Source organism: Zootoca vivipara, chromosome 13 (genome assembly GCF_965207765.1).
Source record: "Zootoca vivipara chromosome 13, rZooViv2.hap1.1, whole genome shotgun sequence".
NCBI classification, from domain to species: Eukaryota; Metazoa; Chordata; class Lepidosauria; order Squamata; family Lacertidae; genus Zootoca; species Zootoca vivipara.
This window is the reverse complement of record NC_142596.1, coordinates 53,767,047-53,784,702: the sequence shown is the minus strand read 5'-3', so window position 1 is coordinate 53,784,702 and position 17,656 is coordinate 53,767,047. Positions and strand designations below refer to the sequence as shown.

The 17,656-nt window shown below is 47.6% G+C and overlaps 1 protein-coding gene across 7 annotated transcripts in view; it reads left to right on the top strand.

Annotated features, from left to right (window-relative positions):
• CREBBP (CREB binding lysine acetyltransferase) overlaps positions 1 to 17,656 on the top strand; it is a 68,225-nt gene that overhangs the window by 39,594 nt on the left and 10,975 nt on the right. For all 7 annotated transcript variants that reach the window (XM_035130448.3, XM_088657094.1, XM_060282662.2 and 4 more), the window contains 10 exons: positions 86 to 499; positions 4,248 to 4,427; positions 4,838 to 5,012; positions 5,497 to 5,615; positions 7,052 to 7,291; positions 8,705 to 8,793; positions 11,472 to 11,552; positions 13,105 to 13,161; positions 14,493 to 14,570; positions 16,145 to 16,212. In XM_035130448.3, coding sequence (XP_034986339.3) covers positions 86 to 499; positions 4,248 to 4,427; positions 4,838 to 5,012; positions 5,497 to 5,615; positions 7,052 to 7,291; positions 8,705 to 8,793; positions 11,472 to 11,552; positions 13,105 to 13,161; positions 14,493 to 14,570; positions 16,145 to 16,212 — 1,501 coding nt within the window. The remainder of the gene's footprint in view (positions 1 to 85; positions 500 to 4,247; positions 4,428 to 4,837; positions 5,013 to 5,496; positions 5,616 to 7,051; positions 7,292 to 8,704; positions 8,794 to 11,471; positions 11,553 to 13,104; positions 13,162 to 14,492; positions 14,571 to 16,144; positions 16,213 to 17,656) is intronic.

The window sequence follows — 17,656 nt, the reverse complement described above, 5'->3', positions numbered from 1 at the left end:
AGACTGGCGCTTGGTCTCCTTGTGTTGCCGACTTTTGCCCAGAGGAGTTTTTGAATGCAGCACTAACAGCGTCTCCTTCCGGCAGGGGCAAGTTCCTGGAGCTGCTCTTCCCAACTCCGTGGATATTCTGGGACCACAAAGCCAGCAGCTCTCATGTCCTCCCGCGACCCAACCAGCCCTTCACCAGCCCGTGGCTCCTCTCTTGTCCAGCGTGGCGGCTGGCATGCCGCCGGTCCAGCACCAGACGCCGCCAGGGATGACGCCTCCACAGCCTGCAGCGCCTGCCCAGCCATCCACACCGGTCTCCGCAGCGGGACAGGCGCCCACTCCAGCAGCCGGCTCCGTCCCCAATGCCACGCAGGTGCAGAGCACGCCTTCAGGGCAAGCTGCAGCCCAGTCGCAGATTCCACCGCAGCCTCTGACCCCAGTGCAGCCCCCACCTGTGCCAACCCCACAGCAGCAGCAGCAGCCAATGTCTGCCCAGGCCCCTGGCACTCCGGTGAGTATGTGGCCTTTTTGCATTACTGGGCGCAGCATTTGCACCCGGGAGCACTCTGTCATGAAGGACAGCGGTGCTCTCGCAGCCACCGTGCAGCAGAGGGGATGTTTCCTCACCTTCGGAGCAGCGTAGGAAGCCGCCTTGCCCTGAGACAGGCACCAAGCAGAATCTCTCCTAGTCAGGGACAGAACCGGGAGCCCTTTGTCTCTCCCACTGAACTAGGGCTTCTCTATAAGCTCTGCCTTCTCTAGAAGCATGGTGCGTAGTTTCAGAACTGAAGGAGATCCTGTTCCCAGGTTGCTTGCAATCCAGATTCCATCTAAGAGGATTAGGAGAAGAACAAAAAGAAGAGAAGATCCTAGGATGGGCTGGAGAAACTGTGGCCCTTCAGATATGCAGGCCAAATGGTCAGGGTGACAGGGGTTGTAGCCTAACAACATCTGGAGAGACGCAGGTTCTAACCAGGTGCTAGTTCGCAGCCCAGATGTTTCAATAGCACATGGTCTGGCTTAGAGTGGCTGCTGAAGAGCAGAAGTATCTCTCCCACCTGGGAGGGTAAGCCTGCCTGCCTGCCTTCCTGCCTACTCAGGAGACAGCTCAAGTCTTTTAAGCCTTCTGATGTTGGAAGATGGGCAGAAGAGCATGTCTTGTTCACATGTTCCCCTCAGGCTGCTCTTCCTTTGACGTTGGCGGAGTGTGGCTCTTACTGTGACACAATCATATCCCAGCCTTTCACCAGTTGGTGTGCTCTCAGCAAAAGGCAGCCCCCTATTTTTGTACCGCCAGGAGATGTTGATGTTGGTGTTGATGTAATAATTGTGTTTGTATAAGGGGAAAGGCCACAGCACCTCAGCAGGCAGCACTGGGTGGAGAGGTAAAGCAAGCTCTGAGGAGGAGGCCAAGACTAGTGGTGTTCATGTAGGTCAGCAGTGAGGAACCTTAGGCCTGAGGGCCTCAGGAGGCCCCACCCCACGAGGCCATTGTGGCCAAGAAGACATGAGCCCACCTGCCTACAAGGGGAGACAGGTAAAGAGCGGGCTGGAAGGGGGCATTGTGGGCAAAGTAGCAGCTTAGCAGGGGCACCTGCAGAACCCCACATCGAGCGCTTTGCAAGTTAGATAAGATAAGATAAGATATCTTTATTGTCGTTGTCCCCTTGCGGGAACAACGAAATTACTCTGTTGCTACATCCACTCAGATAAAGCATTCCGCATAATCCAAAATTACAAAAACCTGATTAAAAACAGTAAATATAGGGTGCGTTGGATCTCTTGATATATCTAGTGCTTTTCTATGGCACCTGGTGGTGTAAATTTGTTCTAAGGTGGTGAGTGAGCAGCCAATAATGCTCTCTGCTGTTTTAATAATTCTGCACAGCCCAGCTCTGTCCTGGGAAGTACAGCTTCCATACCACACACATAAACCGTACGTGAGCACGCTCTGTATGGCACAGTGATAGAAGGCCAAAATGGATCACCCAACATCATTGTGACCTCAGGAGGCCCTTAGGAAACTGAGCCGGCCTGACTAGGGGGAGGCCGGAAGGGACCACAGAATGAGCACAAAGATAGCAGAGACAACTCCTGGGAAGAAAAGGCTCCGTTTAGGAGGAACGGAATGGAATGTGTGCGCTTAGAGAGCACAATGTTAGGGCTGGCTGGAGAAGCTGCATGCGCCAGTGGAGTCCGGCAGAGGGGAGCTGAGGATGGCAAGAAGCAGCCTTGGGACATGGGGGGCCACTTTTGTTGGGCATTTTCAAGGAAGGGTTGCTTGGGTGAGCTTGAAGAAAATAGGGTGTTCCGTTAGGGCAGGAGCAATGGCATGGAGGCAACTGCAGAACAGGCAGGGTTCCGCTCTTGCTTCTAACTCTGGTGGGAATTGTAGTCCCCAAACATCTGGAGGGGCCGGTTTTGGAGATGCCTGTGTTAGCCTATCAAAACTAGGAGGAGGGTATGGAAAGGGTTGCAGTGCTTGAGGAGGGTCCCTGCTGCTCTTGTGTGCAGAGCAGAGGAATGTCCGAATCCCACCTCTGGCCCTGAGCTTCCCTCTCCTGACCAGTAAGTGCAGAGATCGGCCAGCTGAGGACACTCTTCAGGCCTCTGACAAAGTGGCCTCTAGGCAGGGAAAGCTTTGGCCACAATCAATGTTAATATTTAATACCAGTATCCTGTCCTCTGAAAACTTTTCCCAGGGCTGCTCACAGGCTCCTGGGTGTGTTGAGAAGTTGTTTGTTTTCTGTGCATTGGGATCCCTCTTAAGAGATCACAACCAAACTTTGAGGGGTGGTTGCTGAGATGATCGAGGAGCAGGTTTTTGACTGTTTGGATGTACAGCAAACTCAGCTCTTCCAAATCACTGGCTTTGTTGGTTTGTTTCTTAAAATTCCCGAGCAAAGCCGGGCTTGAGACAGCTATTGAAACATAAAGCAAAGTAGTGAGAGGGGAGAGGAACAATCCAAAATACAACTAAAAACCACCACCAAGAGTAATAACAGGCAGCAGACAAAGAGCAAGTGAAAAATAAAAGCCAGGCACCAGAATGAGGTTAACATGGGTGTCAGGGAAGCTCTCTTTGTGAGAAGCATTTCATATTCAGAACACCAGCACACCACTTGAAAGATTCTATCTCTGAGAAGTGGAGTCCCCAGAGAGTAGCCTCTTCACATGACTTTTCAGTTGCAGGGAGGCTCAGGTGGGGAAAGGGAACCGACCAGCACCCTGATCCTAAGCTGTGCAGGGTTGATCCAGCAAAATCATGGCGCTCCCAAAATCATTTGCACAGCAGAAGTCCCCACCCCTGCACCCCACTAAATCTGCCCCAGGGGGCTTGGGGTGCCTTCAGAGCAGATATTGGGGGGGGGGGGGTGAGAGGAAGTTCTGTTCCCTGAGCACAGCAAATGCACAACCCTTTTTGGACTGAGCTTGGAAATGGATCCTGCTCCTGGTCTCTGCACTCTCACAGCCATAGCTTGTTCTAGCTGCAGAATATTTTCCAGGGCAGCCTCAGGTATAATGCCTGACTATCCTCCAGCTTCCAGCACCATGCATAATGGATCCTAGGGTATTTTTCAAGACTTTCTTTATAGTTTGCTATAACACAGCTGCCCTTCCAGTATTTGCAGCCATGCTATGGGAGACACTTCTTGAGTATTCCCCATTTTAGACTATTAACAGTTATTTACTGATTAGATTTCTACACCACCCCTCAGATAAATTATCAGGGCAGCTTACAATAAGAAGCTTAGGAGGCGGATGATTCCCTGACGGTTATGCTATAACATCCTGTTAGGCCTCTTGTTATCAGATGTGAATTCTAGGCAGGGATAAACTAAATGGATTACTCATAGTATTATAGAAGGTACCCCCAAGGGTCACCTAGTCCAACCCCCTGCAATGCAGGAATCTCAACTTAAGCCTCCATGACTGATGGCCACCCGACCTCTGCTTAAGAACCTCCAAGGAAGGTGATCCCACTGTCGAATGGCTCTTACTGTCAGAAAGGTATTCCTGGTGTTTAGTCACAATCTCCTTTCTTGTCATTTGAATCAGTCGCTTTGGGTCTTGCCCTCGGGAACAGCAGAAAATAAGGTGGCTCCATCTTCCATGGGATAGCCTTTCAGGTGGCGTGCTGGGTGCTGTTGGTGATGCCCCTGTCTTCTGACCTGCCCTTTCCTCTTTTTTGGAGTTCTGCACTGGAACATGAGGCTTCCATGTCTTCAGTGTCTTTTTCCCCCCTCCCCCCCCACCAGCTATCCCAAGCAGCAGCAAGCATCGACAACAGGGTGCCCACACCAGGCTCTGCCGCCAGTGCCGACATGAATGCTCCGCAGCTGGGGCTGGAGACCCAAACGCAAGAGATTAAGCAGGAAGGGAAGGTGGAAAAAGCAGAGTCGGAATGTGGTGAAACTCAACTCGATCCAAAATCGGAGGTAAGCAAGGGCCCAAGGGATAGTGCTGTTCAGGGACACAGGGGGGAGGAGGAGTTTGGTGCCCACCAGATATTGTTGGGCTTCTTACCTCCAGCATAACCTGTAGTTGGGGCTTATGGGAATTCTAGCCCAGAAGCACCTGGTGGTTCCCCATATTGGGATTAGGCAGCAATTTCTAGCTTTCGGGAGGAAACGGTAAGGAAATAAAGCCTGCCCTTTGTGGGATAGAGCGGAGGAGACCCACTGCCTGGTAAACTAGAAGGAGAATTGACAGGGAAGGGAAATCATCCAGAATATTGGATGGATGGATATTAACATGTTAAATATTCCATTCTCTCTTGCTTTGCTGGGGGAGCTGACCTGCGTGGCTGCCGCGGTCGTGACTCCTCACTGTGCCATGTGCTTTTCAGGTGGAGGAGGACGTTCCAGGCCCCACACAAACCAAAGAAGAAACAAATGGGGTGGAGATCAAGCAGGAGCCCATGGAGATAGAAGGGAAGAAACCGGAGATAAAAGAGGAGGAGGACGGAGGCAGTAGCGGTGCCGCTTCCCAGTCCACGTCACCATCTCAGCCACGGAAAAAGAGTAAGTCTACATCTGTGTAGCCCTCAAGTCTGTCTGTCTGCCACTAGCTTGTGCTCCACTTTAATGTTCTCCCCGTCTTCTTAAATTCAAGTAGGAAGCTCAGAAGCATCTTGCTCAGTCGGGCTTCCCTAGGTTATCGATGGCAGTTTGCTGTCCCTCAGCCTCTCCTGAGCAAAGGCATTCTGTCTCTGAAGAGGGAGAGACTTCTTTTTTACCTGTCACAGTTCAAGACACTTCTTTCTTCCCTGTGAAGTGGTCCAAGTCTTCTAGTTGTTATTGTTATTTAAATTCATATACCGCCCTTCGCCTGTCGATCCCAGAGCGACTCCCTGCATAAAAACAAAGCGCCACATCTTATAGATTGAATTCCACCAGCTCTTTACGAATTGATGACGAAATGCTGCTTATTTCATGAATGAGATGACTGTAGATAGAATGGACCTGTGGTTTTATTTACGTTAACTCATTTGGATGTTTTCAACAGTCTTTAAGCCTGAAGAGCTGCGCCAAGCCCTCATGCCCACCCTGGAAGCTTTGTATCGCCAGGACCCAGAGTCCTTGCCCTTCCGGCAGCCTGTGGACCCTCAACTCCTGGGGATTCCGGTAAGTGAGAAGGTGGGCCTTCCCAGGAACCAGTGGGTCAGTCCTGGCACCATAGCCAAGTAACAATCTCAGGCAGATTGGATTGAAGCCAGTTGAGCAGCAGAGTGTTTTGCAAGCAGGTCACAGCCATCTCTCGCAGGGTGGGGGCCGTTGGGCAGTCCTTGGACTGGTGGCAATTCTTTTGGGTTGAGGTTCTCAAGTAGTCCATGTGGTCTTGCTGCCCAGGAACTCCTGTAGCTCCCAGAGCCAAGCACTTAGTTTATTAGTCTGCCCTGCAGCCAGAGTCGTCTTCCACGTCTGTCTCCAAGTAGACAAATACTGTACAGGAAATTAGAATTTCTTTCAAGTGGGGACTGTTTTCAAGATTTACTGTACCTTTCTGTCTAGGTCATTACAGTATTTTGTGTAGCACTGCTCAGAAGTTGGGAGAGTTGGCTTCAGTATGTGGGGCGAGGATGTGTGAGCTGCTTAATGGCTGCTGTTGCTAACGGAGATTTGGGCATCCGTTGATTCAGAGCTGTAGGAATCCAGAGGGTGGTGATGTCATCCCACCCAGAGGGCAGCTCAGCCCAACTCTCTCTAAACCCGGACAAGGGGTGATTTTTGCAAGAAACATCCACCTGTGACAGCACCCTAATTTCAGGTGCATCAGACTGGTCAATAGTCATTTTTGGGAAACTTTGAATTTGAGAGCTTGAGAGCAGTACATGTGAAAAGGATCTAGGAGTCTTGGTAGACCACAGACTTGACATGAGTCAACAGTGTGATGCAGCAGCTAAAAAAGCCAATGCAATTCTGGGCTGCTTCAATAGGAGTATAGCATCTAGATCAAGGGAAGTAATAGTACCACTGTATTCTGCTCTGGTCAGACCTCACCTGGAGTACTGTGTCCAGTTCTGGGCACCACAGTTCAAGAAGGATACTGACAAGCTGGAACGTGTCCAGAAGAGGGCAACCAAAATGGTAAAAGGCCTGGAAACAATGCCTTATGAGGAACGGCTTAGGGAGCTGGGTATGTTTAGCCTGGAGAAGAGAAGGTTAAGGGGCAATATGATAGCCATGTTCAAATATATGAAAGGACGTCATATGGAGGAAGGAGAAGGATTGTTTTCTGCTTCTCTAGAGAAGCGGACACGGAGCAATGGATTCAAACTACAAGAAAGAAGATTCCACCTAAACATTAGGAAGAACTTCCTGACAGTAAGAGCTGTTCAGCAGTGGAATTTGCTGCCAAGGAGTGTGGTGGAGTCTCCTTCTTTGGAGGTCTTTAAGCAGAGGCTTGACAGCCATCTGTCAGGAATGCTTTGATGGTGTTTCCTGCTTGGCAGGGGGTTGGACTGGATGGCCCTTGTGGTCTCTTCCAACTCTATGATTCTATTCTATCATTCTATGAATGCCCAGCTGACGCTGTGTTTCTTCTTTTTTCTAATTTGCAGGACTATTTTGACATCGTGAAGAATCCCATGGATCTTTCCACCATTAAGCGCAAGTTGGACACAGGGCAGTATCAAGAGCCCTGGCAGTACGTGGACGATGTCTGGCTAATGTTCAATAATGCCTGGCTTTATAATCGCAAGACGTCACGAGTCTATAAATTTTGCACTAAGCTGGCTGAGGTCTTTGAACAAGAAATCGACCCTGTTATGCAGTCCTTGGGATACTGTTGTGGACGCAAGGTATTCATGGTTTCTTCACAGCTCTGGTCTTTGAACATACAAAACCTGTGTGTTTCATATTCACAGTGTGCATTTATCAGAATACGTGCATTTATCAGAACTTTCTGTTTGAGAAGCTGCTTTTATGAGATTTACTTTAAATGTCATTGAAAAGAGGTTGTATCCATTAGGCATAATGACCCCCTGAAATTAGTGGACCCAAGTTAATCCTATTAATTTCAATGGATCTACTCTGAGTAGGGCCAGCAGATCCTTATTTTCAAAATCCCTGTGTTGAATTTTGACTAATTCTTATATTATACTTAAAAACTTTGACTCAGATATATGTGCAGATATGTGTTCCATTTGTTACAATTTGATGAGAACTAGATTGACTTCATATGCGCAGCACATCATGCTCTAGAACTAGTAGAATTGTGAAAGTGTGGGCTTCTTTTGTGGCTCCTCGCAACAGGGGCTGCATGCTTCCCTCAGAATGAGGCCGCAAAAGCCGCTGAGTATCAGTTGGGGCGGAGCAGCAGCAGGAGAGAGGGCTTGTGATCTCATGCCCTGCTTGCAGGCTTCCCCGATGCGCCTGGTTGGACACTGTGGGAAATGGGGTGTGAGACCAGAGGGACCACTTTGGTCTGATCCAGCAGTAGCCAGGCTTTTTTAATTCTTCCTAAAAAGTGCTCTTCAATTTTTAAAAAGATGAGCCGCTGTCATGTTTTTGGAACACATGGATCTTTCTCAGGGAGATCTGTGTGTGAACCTTCCTGCCTTGAGCATTTGGTTATTGATTTTAGGGTGCAGATCGTGAGAGCAAACATTTTAAGGTATTGTGCTTTGCCAATATGATGCAGAATGTTGCAGTTGTCTACTGTCTGTAATAAAGTGAGCCAGCAGCTAACACTATTTTAAATTCATACATAAAGGTCAGAACACAGAACATTCTGCTTAAAATATTTTTTTAATACTACAGATTTTAGTTAGATGTTGCATTATGCTCAATCTCTTACTGTTTTCTGTGAATTTCAAACTTTCTGGATTGATCTCTTTTAATGAGAGCAAGCGCAGCCCAGTGTGGCTGTGTCTCCTTCCTGCTCTTCCCAGAGGCAGCCCAGCTGTGCTCTTCAGCCGCCTGTCAGTTCCAGGGGCTCAAACCGGCCACTTTGCACCCACCCACTTTGCTTTTCCAATTGGCACATGGTATTCAGTGACTGCTGGCTATGCTCTCCATACAGGACTATTTGTTGAGGGGAAGGGGGTTGTCCGCTTGGAGAGAACAACAGTGAACAGTGAATTGAAACCCTAAAATGCTGAAACTAAAAAAAAGTGCTGCCTCTGCTGTAGAAGAAATTTGTGCCACACAAATGTGTGCCCATAGGTGTTGCATATAGTCATCTGTTCTCTCTGGCTTTTCTTCTTTTTCAGTACGAATTTTCTCCCCAGACCTTGTGCTGTTATGGGAAGCAGCTGTGTACTATTCCACGGGATGCCGCCTACTTCAGTTACCAGAACAGGTAAGTCTGGGCCTTCTTAGGACTCAGAGTGCCGTAGTATTTTCTTAGAGCAGGACCTGAGCTTAGAGGCGGCTCCTCGCCCCGCAAGAACACGGACAAGGAGTCCCTGGAAAGTTCCCACCAAGACTTACTGGCCCCCGAGGGGCTGCAAGTGGCATATTTTGATGTTTTCAGAAAAGCTCCCCAGCCCACTTCAGGCTTGGGCTATTGCGGTGATTTAGTGAAGGTACCCCCTGGCAAGGTCCTTGGCTGGTGGGCTGCATGTAGCTTGGAAGCTCATGAGTCAAAATAAAAGAGAGAGAGCGAAAATCAAGAGAAGGGGAAGGAAGGAGAGGTGGCAATTTCACGTTGGCTTATTTACAATACAGTGGGACCTTGGTTTAAGAACAGCTTATTTTATGAACAACTTGGATTAAGAACGCTGCAAACCCGGAAGTGCGTAGGTGTTTTGGTTTGTGAACTGTGTTCAGTGTGTTCCATTTGTAAATTCTGCTATGGGAAAGCACGCCTTGGTTTAAGAACAGCCATATGTCAAGAATGCTTTGATGGTGTCTCCTGCTTGGCAGGGGGTTGGACTGGATGGCCCTTGTGGTCTCTTCCAACTCTAGGATTCTATGGTTTAAGAACGGACTTCCGGAACGGTTTAAGTTCATAAACCAAGGTACCACTGTACCATATTGGGACTAGCAGGTTGTTCCAAAAAACTTCCAGGAAAGGTGGGTTTTTAGGTTGCAATCCTATAAATGCTTACCTAAACAGCCTCAATCCTGCATACCTGAAGGAGCGTCTCCACCCCCATCATTCAGCCCGGACACTGAGATCCAGGGCCGAGGGCCTTCTGGCGGTTCCCTCATTGCAAGAAGTGAGGTTACAGGGAACCAGACAGAGGGCCTTCTCGGTAGTGGCACCCGCCCTGTGGAACACCCTCCCAGCAGATGTCAAGGAAATAAGCAGCTATCCTATTTTTAAAAGACACCTGAAGGCAGCCTTGTTTAGGGAAGTTTTTAATATTTAATGCTGTATTGTTTAATATTCAATTAGGAGCCGCCCAGAGTGGCTGGGGAGACTCAGCCAGATGGGCGGGGTACAAATAATAAATTATTATTATTATTATTATTATTATTATTATTATTATTATTATATTACCTGGGAGCAAATCAGCTGAACTCAACGTGGATTACTTCTGAGCAGGATGTGCTCTTATATTGTCCAAGAATCATGGAGTTATATATTTTTTGTAGTTATTCAGTGACTGCACACATAGTCAGAATGTAAAAACGTCAACTACTGAATGGAGGCCTTGGGCAAAGTCCTGGTTTTAAAAATTCCTCCCTCTGGTTGCTGTCAGTTGTGCCCCCTGCTCTCGAGGCCACCCAGCCCTCCTCACTTGCTCACGGGGTCCCCTATGGAGGAGCGGGTGCCTGTTCTGCTGCCTGAACAGATGCTCCTTTCAGCACCGGCCCCTGATTTTATGAGTAGCTCTTGGTTGCGAGCTTGTCTTCCGGGAACAGACCTGCTCCCTTGAACGAGATAGTCCCAGGAGACTCTCGGCCTGTGGACATTGGTGTGCTTGTGTTTGTCAAGACCTCCCAGGAAACGGCTTTCTCACCTCCCCTTGGTTGGTTCATTGTGGTGACCAGAGTGGAGAGCGGTGGCGTTTGGACGGCGGAAGCTGCTGCCACGGCTGCTCCCACCTGCTTCCTCCCTTTGTGTCTCTATGGATTGCCCTAGCCTGTGTTTCTTACCTTCCTTGGTGTGTCAGTTCATACCCTTTCCAAACATTTAGTCAAGATTGCCTTAGAAGGGGATAGTTTGGCTTCCAGTTTACCCAAAGCAAAACAAGAAAGATGGACTTGGGCCTTATTCGAGCGCAGGTTGTGTCTGAAAGAGACCTTTGCTTTTAACCTCCTTGGATTACTTAAAAGCAGCAAGGGATGTGGAAGGCTGACCAGTTCAGTTTGGTTCACAAAATTTTTCACAAGTTCCTATTTCAGTTTGCAAAGTCTTGATCTATTTTTTATTTTTGGTCTATATTGTATTTAATTACAATATAAACGATGTAATTCATAAAGTTTACATACGTGACTGGAAACACAGTGATAGAAATGCATTTCTGTTAAATGTTTGTCTAGAGTATGAATTGGGTGTCATTTGTGTTCTACTACATTTTAATTGAGCAGCTGGTCACATTCGACGCAAGGTTATCAATCTTGGGTGCATGAATGCATTTGGCAATGTTAAAATTCTTCCTGCTTCTGTAGCTTTAATAAAATAATGGCAGTCTCATGATTCTGGCTACCGTAAGACTGCTTGCTTCTTTAAACCTGGCCTGAGAATTGGATCCAAATTCTGAAATGGATGCCCTTGGAAGTCTGCTCCAGAGCCTCTTCTGGTCACCGGCGGTGGCCTGTGGCGGCTGGAATGCGACCGAATGCTCCCCTGCGCTCTTGGCCGTGCCTGTCTGCTCTGCCGTGTCCTGGTGTTTGTCTCTTACTACTTCTGTCTGTGCTGTTTGTCCCTTTCCCTCCCCTCTGCTCCTCCTCAATCGACCAACCAACGACGCTCCCCCTCCTCTCGCCTTGGGGATCTCTGCCCTGCTCTGATTGGTGGCTCCCTTGCTGGGGTTGCTCTGTGTTTTGATGGACCAGTTCACCCAAATATGGCCTTCTTGCTGACAGGTATCACTTCTGTGAGAGATGTTTCACTGAAATCCAGGGGGAAAACGTTACCCTTGGGGATGACCCTGCCCAGCCACAAACGTAAGTCATTTCTTTTCTTTAAATGCTCGGTAAATGTCATGAGAGGACACGTTCCGTCGTGCCTCGGGTGAAGCGGGAAGAGATGTGCTCATCCCTCCAGGTGCAACTTCTGCTTGGCTGTGGAGTCTTGTTCACTCAAGGAAAGCGGCATCTCCCGGCCTTTGCCTGGAACAAAGGAGCATGGCGCTTAGAAGTTCCACAGGGTTCACGCGGAAGGGCCCCAGTTCACACACTCGGCGACCTCACTTGGGAAAACCCTTGTGCTTCAGCCTTCAGCCCTGTGTTCTGCAATTTGTGGTTAATAATCTAGGCTGGTTGAAAAGATTTCGAAAAGTGAATTAAGTGCAGATTTTCAATGCCCAGGCAAGATGCCCAAAACGTAGCTTTTGTGAATGTTGTTTATTCTCCGTAGGTGATGTGTTTGCTTAGGTGGCCCTCTGACCTGCAAGGCCCTTCCCTGCCATGTCCCTTGGCAGCTTGGAATGCAGCTATTGTGATTAACCTACATGATAGCCTAAGTGGTTTCTCAAATTGGGTTCAAGAATTGAATAGACTTGGGATCTGTTCTTACTCCCTGATAGTTAGCCTGCCATAGCTGGTGTGGCATATCTGGGCTGGCAATTATTTAGTTCAAAGGTTTGCTTGTTTAAAAAGTTTATGGCCCTCTCTTCCTTCAAATAATCCCAGAGCAAGGTACAATATAAAATAGAGACTCTAAATTATACACAGCAATAAAAGATGAATATGTCAATAGCACAAGTCACGTGGATCCAGTGGGAAGGCGTGCTGTCTCTACCCATAAAAATTAGCCAAGTCCAAAAGCTTGAGCGAATAAATGCTGCAAACACTCCAGGGTCAGCCACCCCCGAGAGAGGAGGGTGCCTCTATAATGGGGACACCAGCCCTGAGAATGCCTCTCCCAAGTTGCATCCTAACAGAGACTGCAAACACAGAGTCCTAGCAAATGAGCAGGTCCACATGGGAGCAAGTGAATCGTCAAATATCTAGGTCCTGAGCCGTGAGGGAGGGGCTTTGTGTGTTGGAACAAGCACCTTGAACTTGGTTGGGGAGCAAACCAGCCGCCTATGCAGCTCTTTCAGAATGGGTGTCCTGATTTCTTGGCGGGCTGCTGCTGCTGAGGCTTCTGGACCTGGTTCAAGGGATGCCCCACAGGGAGCACATTGCAGTAATCCAGACACGAGGTACCAGTGTGTGGATTGCCATAGCCAAGCTATCCCTGCCCAGGAATGTCAGCCAGAGCCGATAACAGGCCCTCCTTGCCTTGGAGCCCACTTTTACCTTCTTCAGACACCTTGGATCCAGGGGTGCCCCAGGCTATGACCCTCTTCCTCCAGGGGGTGTGTGACCCCGTCCCAAAGCAGCAAACTGCCCAGTTCCCAGACCTGGCAGGCAGCTGCCTTCTCCCCACATCCTTGCTCTTGGGAGTGTCCTGAAGGAGCCCGGCCTGCCTCAGCAGGTGCCTTTTTAGGAAGAGGATGAAGCCAAGCGAATTGCAAGACTTCCCTTCCTTACGCTGTGTCTCTTTCTGCAGAACAATATCAAAAGAACAGTTTGAGAAGAAGAAAAATGATACACTAGACCCAGAGCCGTAAGTATCAAGACATCTCCGCACGAAGCCCTTTTTCCTACTTTTTTAACGTCCTTGGCTAGAATTAGCATGAGCCAGTCAAAGGAATCGCAGAGGCAGGCAGGCAGTTTATTGTATCACATTAGCCTTTATTTCGTAAAGACGCATTAGCGCATGTGGCTCCATGGAGTGAGGTATTTCGATTCCAGCAGCTGTTGCTGTTCAGCTGCGGCCCTTCCCTAGCAGCCGTTGCTGCTTAAACCAAAACGAACTAATTCAATATAATTTTGCCTTTTGTGCTGCTGTTTCCCTATTGCATCCTCCCTGATTACTAGCCACACACAACTTTAGTATTTCCTCTTGTGGTCTGAGTAATGTCGCAGGTGTGGATGCTCATTACCCAGCCCAAACAGAGCTGCTGGGGGCCTGATCCTGATTCATTTGGGAGAGATCCCCGCCTGCATCATGTGTGCTTTTTGCCTGGTTAGCAAGTGCAGGACACCTGCACACAGCCTCTCTTGCCATCTGGGCCTAAGCGAGAACTGCTTCTGTTTCCGTTTGCCTCGTGGTGGCACTTTGTCCTCACGTAGCAGATCTGCTCTGCGCTCTTTGTGCCAAATCTGTTGTCTTTATACCATCTACTGATGGGTGCAAGTATTGCAGCTTCACTCCCAATGTTTCTGCAAGAGCCAGTTTCTAATTCAACTACTCCAGCAGTTTCCCAGGGAGTCAGTAAGAAATGATGCTCTAGGCTGCAAACAAGGGACAGATTTAATGGGGTTTCCATGAAATGCCCATTCCTGCCTACCACCTTTGAACTTTTTCTTCATGGCTTTAGGTATATAGTGCAAAACATAAGCTGGACATGATATAGTCGTCGTATTTCATATTTATTGTCCACTGAGGTTCCCCAACCCTTTAAAAATCCAAATTCCAAGAAAACTATATTTTTTAAAAAAAAAAATACTGGCAATATAAAATACTACACATTGCTCAAATCACCCTTTCTTATTCTTGGTCGTAGCATAGCATAGCATAGCATAGCACCATAGCATGGACCATAGACCTGCCTGGCGTGCTATGGTCCATGGGGTCACGAAGAGTCGGACACGACTAAATGACTAAACAACAACATTCTTGGTCGTTAAAACAAGTGAAAGGTTTTGCAAACTTAGGGAGGAAGTGAGTTAATAATCTCCTTATAACATTCAGACATTTAAAATATTATTATTATTTATGTTATTATTTAAAGTTTTGTGGCCAGGGAAGTATTCTCTGGCTCCTCTTTGTGCTTCCACATTTTCGCTTTAAGAAAACCAAGGCTTGTTCTCTTGCCTGCTTTCCTCCCTCAGCTTTGTGGACTGCAAAGAATGTGGCCGGAAGATGCACCAGATCTGCGTGTTGCATTATGACATTATTTGGCCTTCGGGGTGAGTAGCTTCAAAAGGTGCCGAGGTTTGGGATGGTGAAGCTCTAGCAAACGTCCTGGGTTCTGTTTCAGTTCAAATGATTCGGAACAATAATGCCTGCACTCTGGCCAAGATGCAAAGTTTTAATGGGAAGCTCAGCATTTGCCCAAGCGCCTTGGGGTCGAGTCCCCTTGGGGTCTTGAGCCAGAGGCCTCCCTCTCATTTTCTGCTTTCCCACGGGATGCCCAGTCCCAGCCCTCTCGGCAGTTTCTCCCTAGCATTCACTCTCTGCCTCGCTGCCAGCAAGTTTCTAAAGGTATAGGCTTTTGTGCGCACTTCGTCCATTGCCGGAAGGGGGGCAGATGAATGGGTCGGAGGATTTCGAAGTAAATTTTTTACCAAAAATTTTAACTTTTTTGGGACATACATGTAATATGGTCAACAAAATAGCTTTGACCATATCATTGCAGAAGTGTTTTACACAATAAAATGAACAAGGGCTCTGAGATGTATTTTGTTTTTTATTATATAATCAATAAAACTTAATTTTCAAAATACATCAAATGACATTGTAACGTAAGAGGGTACAATTTTAACTATTCTCATGAATGTGTGAGTTATTTCAGGGTCAAAGAGACCTTAAACCTGTCATTTTTTTGTAAAAAAAAAATTACTTCAAGATCAATCTATTTTATAACCACAAAAACACCCTCCTTATTTTTACAACATAACAAGTACATGGTTAGCCTATTCTACAACAAAAGTATGACACACATGTTAGGCATGGTTTGCGCGCTATGGCTTATTGAACCTACCAGGAATAAAATGACAAAAATTCACTTTGAATGGTCGGTGACACTTTTCTGTGGCGCTTAGTACCATTTTTATACCTTATTTTGAAAGAGACCACAACTACCTTTATTTTGATACCAAAATAAGCCCAATCGATTGAAAAAGAAGCGAAACAGGAGGTTTTTTCTAAACTGATGCAGAAATTGCATTACCCAAAATAATGTGAAAATCGAAATTTTCAAAAAAATTCCCCTGCGCCCAATTTTGAACCAAAAAAATCTTTTAAAATGAATTTTTGTAAAGAAAATCTGAGTTGTGAGAGCACATGGCACCAGGTGGTTTGGTATGGAATGATCCCCATGTGACCTCTAAAGGAAGGAAGGGGAGAGAGGTCTTTGGCCCCCCTGGTTTCTCTGCACTCGGGTGCTGTGGCCTCTTCCCTCCGGCAGAACTGCCCTGCCAGGTGCTGGATGTGCCTGTTTGGGAGAGCTTGTCAGAGCTGCCGCCAGGCCGGGTTGAGGTTTGGTGTCACCCAGTGGTCAGTAGGCAACATGGCAAGCTTGCCCATGGACTGCCAGGCAGCACCAAACCCAAACCCAATCCTGCCCAAGATGCCCCCCTGAAAGCCAGAAGGGCTGGAGCTGGAGCCCCCCGAACATGGGCTGGAGCCCCCCCCCCGGTGGTAGGGCCAGGGCCAGGAAGAAGCGGCTGAAACACCCAGAGATTTGTGTCTGCCACTGTGCTCACTGTGTTTGCGTCTATATTAACTTTCATAACTTACTAGCTCTCCGTTGTGGTTTTAGCTTTGTGTGTGACAACTGCTTGAAGAAAACTGGCCGAACACGCAAAGAAAACAAATTCTGTGCCAAAAGTAAGTCTGTGGCCTCCTTAGTTGTATATATGAAGATGCTATTAATGCAGTGTCTTGATGCACCTTTCTAAGATCTCTATTTTTGGAAAGTAAGCTTGCGGGGGAAGGGGTGCTGTCGGGCTAGATCCTGCGGGGAGGAAAATCAAGGGTGCCGTTTTAAAACTCAAGTAAAAGCATGTAGTCTGTTACAAATAAGCAGAATATGCCTAGCACTGGTATGTAGATTACATCAAATGTGTCGTAAGTTGACTGTTGTGATGTACTGTTAATCCCGTGGACACTCTCCAAAGGCTACTGAGTAGATGTAGCAGTCACAGAATCAGAGGGCAGGACTCCTCTTCTGGGCAGGAAGCTGGTTAAAGAACAGGAAGCAGGAAAGACAGAAGGAAACAGACATTCTCACAAATCAAGGGAAATAGGAAGTAGAGTCCCCGAGAATCTGTTCTGGGGCTGGTGGTATTTCACATGCTCACCAATGATCTTGTCGGGGATGAGCAGTGAAGTGGCAAGTTTGCCGATAACACCAAAGTATTTAGAATTGAGTTGGGACCTTTTAGGATTTACATTGGGTGTCTAGGTAAGCAAGTTAGTACCAGATAGTTGTGGGATAGTAACTTATTTTGGAGGCTGTGGTAAGGTTAAGGGAAATTGCTCGAATAAGTGGGAAAGTTGGTTAAACAAGGAGAATGCAGTATAAACATGTTTAGGATTCAGAAGGTGGTAGATCTTGAAAAGGGAAATGTGAAAAGAATGGCCCTTGATACTTGCCGGGAGGGCAAGATTCACTATTTATGCATTGTGCCACTTCAGCAAGTAGGCAGGACTCATAGAATCATAGAGTTGGAAGAGACCACAAGGGCCATCCAGTCCAACCCCCTGCCAAGCAGGAAACACCATCAAAGCATTCTTGACATATGCCTGTCAAGCCTCTGCTTAAAGACCTCCAAAGAAGGAGACTCCACCACACTCCTTGGCAGAAAGTTCCACTGTCGAACAGCTCTTACTGTCAGGAAGTTCTTCCTAATGTTTAGGTGGAATCTTCTTTCTTGTAGTGTGAATCCATTGCTCCGTGTCCGCTTCTCTGGAGCAGCAGAAAACAATCTTTCTCCCTCCTCCATATGACATCCTTTCATATATTTGAACATGGCTATCATGTCACCCCTTACCCTTCTCTTCTCCAGGCTAAACATACCCAGCTCCCTAAGCTGTTCCTCATAAGGCATTGTTTCCAGGCCTTTGACCATTTTGGTTGCCCTCCTCTGGACACGTTCTAGCTTGTCACTATCCTTCTTGATCTGTGGTGCCCAGAACTGGACACAGTACTCCAGGTGAGGTCTGACCAGAGCAGAATACAGTGGTACTATTACTTCCCTTGATCTAGATGCTATACTCCTATTGATGCAGCCCAGAATTGCATTGACTTTTTTAGCTGCTGCATCACACT